At 29.3% G+C, this 9,085-nt stretch overlaps 1 protein-coding gene across 1 annotated transcript; it reads left to right on the forward strand.

Annotated features, from left to right (window-relative positions):
• Nucleotides 1-1,192: 1,192 nt before the first annotated feature.
• On the forward strand, nucleotides 1,193-4,356 carry LOC145101483 (Metallo-hydrolase/oxidoreductase superfamily protein). Its single transcript, XM_079038689.1, has 9 exons — nucleotides 1,193-1,496; nucleotides 2,178-2,313; nucleotides 2,486-2,613; nucleotides 2,707-2,854; nucleotides 2,964-3,069; nucleotides 3,150-3,208; nucleotides 3,297-3,332; nucleotides 3,422-3,531; nucleotides 4,074-4,356. The coding sequence occupies exons 1-9, from the start codon at nucleotides 1,309-1,311 to the stop codon at nucleotides 4,129-4,131; spliced, it is 969 nt and encodes a 322-aa protein (XP_078894815.1). The 5' UTR covers nucleotides 1,193-1,308; the 3' UTR covers nucleotides 4,132-4,356.
• The last annotated feature ends 4,729 nt before the right edge of the window (nucleotides 4,357-9,085 follow it).

Raw genomic sequence — 9,085 nt, forward strand, 5'->3', positions numbered from 1 at the left:
ATAACAAAATAATAATAAATATTAAATTTATTTTACTTTATTAATTATTTAAATATTAAGACGTTACAAAAACATGAATTACAAAACGAATATCACAATATTAATCTTTATTTTCTTTATCTCTAAATTGGTTTCAAATCTCTTCACTCAAATTCGCTTGTAGTTGGTGATTTATGGATATGTTAGGGATTTTTGCATGACTCTGAAGATACATTTCATATGAGTGAAGACGATTTCGGAAAATTTCATGCCTAACTATATTAAAATTAACATTATTATCGATAAAATCAAATTGACGAATATATGAATCATGTTTATCTTCCACAATTATATCGTGCATAATGACACATGCTCTTATTATTTTTCCAATTATTTCCTTGAACCACATACACGATGGTCAACTAATAATAGTAGTTGGCTCTACGTAGGAAAATACATCTCTAAATATTGTTATGTATCTCATGGCACACACTCCTATTTTTACATAAAAATAGTAAACTGATAGCTTATTCATATAATTTGTCTGTAAAATAGTATACTAATAACTTATATATGGCACACATACCTAATTTTTGAGCATTTAGCTTAGAATATTTATATACACATATAAACATACATGTCTACAATCCACACTCATTTAATTCGATATGGATTCGTCAAAGACCGTACAAGCTTCTAATATATATATATATATAATAAATACAGTTTAATAAAATAAAAAAATTAAAATGAAAAACGTTATTTAATATTAAATATCACTTACAAGAACGTGTTTTACGTGACATATAAAAATGAATTATTGGCATTGCAAATGGAATTTGTGGGTGCTCTAACAAACTCTTTTTTCAAAACATGAAAAGCTATGGGTGGACATATATTTTATTTTCAATTTCCATAACTATTTATTACATAATATGTTATTGAAAAGTTAACAAAATTTATGGTTTTAAATTTTTTTATATATAATATAATATTGATATAATTTAATCTTCATATATATCTGAAACTTCTATATTTTTGATGTATTAGATTGTTGATAACTACATAAAATTTGAATTTGGTTGAATGTCTAGATAATAAAGAATTTTTTTTAATGAAATAATAGTTTTGCTGTTGTTAGTCTTGGTAAATTCTTCAACGAGAAATAACGTGTGTGGGATCCACCAACGAGAAATAATCATAAAGTTTGCAAACCGCTAAATTCTTCTCTTTCAAGTTTCAACACCCTTTTTTCTTCCAATACTGCGATCGAAGATTTCTGTCATTCCGAATCTATTTCATATCTCCAGTTTCATTCCGGCAGCTTATATGGACGTCGGCGGTGACTTTTTGGAGAACGGCCATCGCGAGCAACCTCATTCAGCATTGATCTTTGTAGGTACTGGTTGTTCGAGTGCTGTCCCCAACGCAATGTGTCTGATCAAACCATCGGATCCACCTTGTAAAGTCTGCTTCCAGTCCTTATCGACTCCACCTGAATCTAACCCTAATTACAGGTATTCGACGATGATAAACTAAATTCTAGGGTTATAGTTGCATTTTCCCCCTCCATTGCATCGTCATGGATCTTTAACCTTTAGATGTTGTAGATCTGCCTGCATAAAAATCAATGCTTATGATGGATTAACTTGTATGTTCAAACTTGTCGGGGATTCTGATTTTTTGGAGAAACTTGTATGTTCAAACTTGTAAATAGTTCTCATTCTTCATTCCTTCCCAATTATAGTAAAATTTTGACTTCTAGACACACATGTATTGGTTATTAGTTTCAAATTCGGCAAGAAAATGCTTTTGATCACACATGAAAAGGTATATAAGTTCAACTCTAGGAAACGTATTAACTCCTTCTACCTTAGTTGTGAACTTCAAACACGATTTTTTGGAAATTCTGATGAAAACATAAAACTCTACAACAAATCATACATATAAAAAGTTTGTGGCAGATATTTATCAAAATCCATATATATGATGCTATGACTTTCTCCGGCTACCTCCTCTTTTTGAATAGAGGGTGTATGTGCTAACATAGCCACCCCCTGCAGACTGACACTGATTGGACAATATCTATATTTTCATTGAGCAAATTAAGTCTGAGATTATGCTTATCATTGCCATCTATATATTCATTAAGCTTATCCTAATGTTAATGGTGGCTAATAAAAGTTATGATTATATAGGTGCAATACATCTCTTCTGATTGATTATAGTCCAAGTGCTGGGGAACATAAGTACATACTAATTGATGTGGGAAAGACATTCAGGGAGCAAGTCCTCCGGTGGTTTACTTTCCATAAGATCCCTCAAGTTGATTCTGTAACTTTCTTCTCCCTAATACAGTTTTTAGTTCATATTGCTTGGATATTCTTCCTCTACTTGAAACTTTCATGGGAGGGGGAGTATATAGTTTCTTTGATCAAATCTTTTAACGGAAAGACAAATGGGATCCATGATGTTGATAATAATAAATACTTGTTATAAAATGCAGATTATTTTGACTCATGAACATGCGGATGCAGTTCTTGGTCTTGATGACATCCGTTCAGTGCAACCATTCAGTCCAGTAAACGACATTGAACCTACACCTATTTTCCTAAATCAACATGCAATGGAAAGGTATTCAAGTTCTTGGTTTTTTTTCATCTGTTGACACTTCAATACTCATGTTATGGTTGCATGATCTGTCAATCTTTCTCATGTATTAAACAGCTTAAAAGTGAAATTTCCTTACCTATTACAAAGGAAGCTCAAAGCTGGTGAAGAAGTTAGACGTGTAGCACAACTTGAGTGGAAAATAATTGAGAATGATAGTAAGAAACCATTTGTTGCATCCGGACTAGAAATCACACCCTTTCCAGTTAATATTCTAACCTTTTCATTTATCTATTTATTATTTTCTGCTTGAATTAATAATATATTATAATTACAGTTATATAGGTTTTTGAGTGTTGTTTACCTTTATTTAGGTGATGCATGGGGAGGATTATATTTGTTTAGGTTTTTTGTTTGGAAAAAATAGCAAAGTAGCTTATATATCTGATATTTCACGCTTTATAGAAGACACTGAACTTTGTGAGTGTTTCTTCTTTTCCTTTTCATAGATTCATACCTTTTTGTGTTTCAGTTTATCCTCAGGTTTTTTGAATTTGCAGGTATATCTAAAAGTGCAGGTCAACAACTAGATCTTCTTATACTGGATACACTTTATAAGGTCAATACTCCAAGTCTTCCACTTCATTAATATGGTTTTGGTTTCATAATTTGTTATTATCTCATGAAATTTTCTTTTTTATTTGCAGAATGGATCCCATAATACACATTTTTGCTTCCCACAGGTTTGTCATTAAGTTCCTTTATTGTGATCTTGCTTTGAATTACTTCAACTATCATCTAATTTTATCTTAATTTATACATGTATTAACAGTCTCTGGAAGCCATTAAAAGATTGCAACCAAAGAGAGCATTTCTTATTGGAATGACTCATGAGTTTGATCACCATAAAGATAATGAATTCCTTCGGGATTGGTCTAAAAGGTACTTTCCTACCCTTTTGATTCCTTTAGGTAGTCACAATGGAATGAAAAAAAAAATCCTGTTTGGTATATCTTTTATTAGTTTAATTTTCAAGAAATAACATTTTATTTTTGTGTGTTTTTTAAAATCTTCATATTATTATTGTTGCCATGTCAGCAGTATATATTACATGTGTTTGTCCTATGTGGACAATGACTTCACACATACACATGTTAACCTGTGCCATGTCATATCATCTTTTAAATCTCATTGCTATATTGAGTAATTTTTTTAAAGTACAATGTTCTAATAAGGAATAATTTGAAAGCACAATGCTATATTAAGGAAAAGTTTAGAAACTACATTGCTGTTTCTTGCATTTTGCCTGTTTTCTAACAAACAACATGTTTGAATTGCTAATTCCATTCTTTCAAACCAACCAAACATGATAATTAAATGTAATGACCCATTCCATTACCTTTACTTTGTTCATTCCATTCTTTGTGATTCCATTCCATGATTACCAAACAGACCCTTAATTCTTCACTTGTTGCTTGCTACAGAGAAGGAATTCCAGTTCAGCTTGCACATGATGGTTTGAGGATACCTATACATCTTTAATGGTAGAAAAAAACAATTGCACAACTATTCAGCTATAGAATGTTTTTGGACCCGATACACACAAAGAAATAGGCTTTTGAAATATGAATTAAGTTTGCATAAAAAGATGCTAGAAATTGGGTAAAAGTTGTATGTATTTTAACTCCTCAATATTCCAAGGTTTTGAGATATCTTGAAGGATTTTCAAGTCTGTTGTTCCATTAATTTTGATGCTTGTATTTTAAACTGACCGTGTCTTGTAGTAGATATACAGTTAAGCGTAATTTTGATGCTTGGAATATGGTGATGAAGGAGATGGGGGCAAAATGGTCCTTTTAAAAAAAAAATTAATGCATGAAACTTTAAGTTAAACGCCTCAAGGACTGAATCGGTTAAAAAGAAACAATATTTTGTAAGGACGAAAAAAGTTAAAAATACTTTTCAGCGATAATATCTGTAAAAATCAACAAAACTATATAGATGAATTTTCAGAAAAGCTATCACATTTTTAGCTTTTTACCTCATACCATTACAAGTACTTTTCTTCCCAAAAAAAATTACCGATAATTTAAACTTCTGCATTTAAGTATTATTTACATACTAAAATGGGATTGCTGGTTAAGATGCTTACAAAATTTTCTATGTTGGGTTGTTTTGGACTGTTTTTTTGGCCAACTTTGGAGAGGACGGTTTGAGTTATCAATTATGGTCTTTTCGTCTGTTGTCCATATTATATTAGTATTTGTATATACCTGATAATTTGATACACAACACAAGTTTTCCGTGGACGAGTTTTAAAAATTCGTGTTTCGTGTCTATTTGTGTCAACATGAAATTTTAAACTCGTGATTCGTGTCTTATGCGTGTCAAACACAAATTTACCTATATAAACATGTATACACACGAATTTAATTCGTGTTGACACGCAACACGTGACATGTATAAACACGTATAGACACGAAATAAATTTGTGTAAATTCGTGTTTATCATGTAATACAGTTAAAAACGGGTCTATTCGTGTTGTATAACGTGTCACACAGGTTAATTACGTGTCGTGTTCGTGCTTGATACCCAAGACACGTTTTACAATTCGTGCTGTGTAAATTTCTAGTCTGACACATATACACGACACACAAACATGGTTTGGCATGCCTAATTAGTAGGCAATTTTAGTGAGAAATGATGGTTTAAATGAAATTCTTTTTGATGATTATCAGTGTATAAGGTTGTAGAAAATTCTTTTTAGTTTTCTTGTAAATTTTTCAAAAAAAAAAAAAAGGAGTAGAGTTTTCATTGAAAATTTTAAAAAGGTTCTTGGTTAAAACTTATGAGTTTTCATTTCTTATTCTTTCTTTATGAACATTTTTATAAACATGGTAGTTAATCATAAACAAACTCTGATCAAGAACACACCATCAGAATATAACTTTCATAGAGAAATTTATACATAAATAAATGATTACATAAGACTAATGAATGAACACCAATAACATTACATAAATACTAGATATAGTTGTCAATGCAATACCTAAACATCAAACTTATGTTTCCCAAGCCGCGCTGCAGATCTTCAAATCTTCACGTTGATGCCATTAACTTCACTTTCTTATAGTTGGCTAATAATCTCATTGACTTATCAAATCATTAGGTTTGATCCTAACAATCTCCACCTATATACTATTATTAATGACTATCAAAATAGAGAAACTATTTATATTTAACAGAGTATTTCTTTAAAGAGTATAATTAACTGTGTCACCAATAACATGTTTTTGGATAAAATAAATTTCGAAGTTTAGATTTTTAGACCGTAAGGGGAAAAGATTCGTTGTATAAGTACAAATTATTAATAAAGATAATAAACATAACCAAACTTTATATTGAATTTTAGTTATGAAAGATATGTAAACAATATACGGATTTGTTATTATAAAGAATATGTTATATCAACATTTAAATTGTTCATGAAATAAGATTCATATAATTTTGATCATAATATAAATGTATACTTAAAATGGTAATATAAATACAAATTATTAATAAAGATAATAAACATAATTAAACTTTATATTGAATTTTAGTTATGAAAGATATGTAAACAATATATCCACTTGTTATTATAAAGAATATGTTATATCAACAATTAAATTGTTCATGAAATAAGATTCATATAATTTTGATCACAATATAAATATATATTTAAAATGGTAATATAAGTACAGATTATTAATAAAGATAATAAACATAATTAAATTTTATATTGATTTTAGTTATGAAAGATATGTAAACAATATATCGACTTGTTATTATAAATAATATGTTATATCAACAAAGACTTCGTAAACAAAAAAAACCCCACACCAATTGAACACGTATATAAATCATTTATTAGAGATCTCCAAAAGACATGAAATGGAAAATATTATTCAAAGACTATGTAAGCTTAGCATAAAATCTTTGTAAACATATCCTTACACACATTAAAAAGTTTTTTTTTTTGGTATTTCTACTCAAGTTGTTGGATTTTTTTTTTCTAAAATCTTTACATCGTTTAAGTTTTAACAATAAAAATAAAAATGACGAGAGTGCATGATTGCTTTAATATGAATAAATTATTTAGTTGTATATGGTTTTTAATTTTTTAAAACTGATTAAAATGATAATTTTGATAAATATTATATTTTGAAAGTTTACTAAAATACATATAATAATTTAAAATTAAATTTATAAGAAAAATATGATAGTCGGTTAATAAAAATAAAAATTTAAAATGATATAAAATATTTAAAAATATTAAACACAAGGATTTAAATAGATGTTTTAAAATTTTATGAGAAATAAATATAATATTTAAAAACTAATTGGATAAATATGATTTTTTAATATATAAAAAAAACATAAAAAAAAGGTTCACCCCGAATAAATATGATATTTAAAAACTAGTAAATCATCACTTAAATTAAATAAAGTAAGCGGAAGATGAGGCTCAAAAAACGCAAAAGAAAAGTTTAGCTGCAGGGGATAGAAGGAAAGGAATTATAGAGAAGTTTTGGGTGGGTTCAAATTCCAATGTTCTTTTTTACTTTTTCTTTAGTTCTTTCTTTTTTAAAATAGGTTTCAAATGATCAAAGAAATAATGGCGGCATTTCTTTTTTTAAAACATCAAATACTTAAATAGTAATACACATATATTTTAAACCGAATTTTGTTTTAGATTATACGTATCTTTGCCAAAGGTGGTAATATATTTGATTTTTGTTCTAGAAAGTGAAATTTTCATTGATTCATCTTATAGTTATCTATTGTAGCTATCTTAGATCACCAAAATCGGGTCTTTCAAATTCTTTTGCAATGCCACTTCTCCTACTTTGCAAGTTATTTAAGGGACGTTTGATAGTTGCTAGTTGGGTTAGAACTGATAGTGTTAGAAGTTCTGACTAAAGCTTACTGTTTAATTTTAGATCTGATTAACTGTACAAAATGACTATTACCCTTAAACAACATTTTTAAACAACACTACAAGAAAGCACTTCGTTTTTGTTCATCGATCTAATAATGTATCCAAACATTTTATCCAAAACAACACTTTTTTTTAAAACAAATATAACCTACTCCTAAACTATTCATTACTACCTATGTATCAGACGGAACTTGAACCTTCAACCTCAAAAAGGGAGGCAACACCTAATATCATTGGGCTAAATGCCCTTTGATATCCAACACTTAACAAAAGCACTAGAGAATTCAAATCTTTAATCAAAACCACTTGATATTATTCTTAAATTCATACTCATTCAAATACGATAAAAACAGAGAATCTCATCCTTAACCACCCACAAATTACAACTTTGACCCATTCTAGGATCATCACTTCATCACTTCACATTCGAGAAAAAACTAAAATGTCCCGTGAAATCATATGGAACAAAAAAAAAACATGGCTATGACACAAGATGGGCTTCAACTTTTTCAATCAGGTCCTCTTCATTCTTTGAACTCAGACTCTTATTCACTTCATTATAAAGCTCATGCTTCCATCTTCTTTCCTTTCACTTCCTTCTAATGGCTTTGAACCTTGTGTTTCTTGTTTATCATGAATTAACTACAAAGAATGCCATTATCTCAAACAAAAGAATTATATAATTGAACCATATAAAGCTTTTGATCAATCTATAATGTAATAGTAAAGAAAGGATGAAGTTCGAATTTTTGCAACTGATGAAGTTCCGATTTTTGCATCCAATATGATTTCAACTTTAGAAAAAAAAAACAGAAACCACCCTCACTATTCCATCAGAACCCATAAACATGTTTAAAAGGAAGTCAATAGCATCAAGGGCAATATCATCTAACTTCCTACAATCATTACTCGTGATATTATAATAGTTAACAACGCATCTGAAACAACCATCAATCAATCTATAAACCCTATACCTAACTAATCCACAAGAAACAACTCAAAAACTTAAATGATGAATATGAATTGAGCCCAACTTTATAAAAATCGATTGTGGAGCAGGGCTTGAATAAGAGAAATAATCCAAAATTAAAGAACACCAAGAGGGTGAATCAGAGTAATAATCCAAAATTAAAGAACAATGACAGATTGATTGAGAGATGGAGAAACATACCGGAGGATGTGGGGAAAGAGGAGGATGTAACGTTGTGACATCCTCATTTTGACGACCATTTTACAACTTTTTGTTTACGCTTATTTAATACTTTTGTTATTGCAGAATTGGTCCCAAATATCCTTGACATGATGTAATATCAAAATCAATACATTTCAGAAGATTCTATATTTCAAAAGTTTGGATGTCATAACCGATACAAAGAAACATAAGCATAAACGGATACTTACAACATCTCAATATACTAATGGTCTACATCTCCTTGAATCTCTCAGTAGACACATATACCATTATCCAAGTATCCATGATACAAATAAACTGAGTGGGTCAGGTTGGGAAACCT

This window comes from Lactuca serriola, chromosome 4 (assembly GCF_051521515.1).
Source record: "Lactuca serriola cultivar US96UC23 chromosome 4, Lser_US96UC23_V15, whole genome shotgun sequence".
Taxonomy (NCBI): domain Eukaryota; kingdom Viridiplantae; phylum Streptophyta; class Magnoliopsida; order Asterales; family Asteraceae; genus Lactuca; species Lactuca serriola.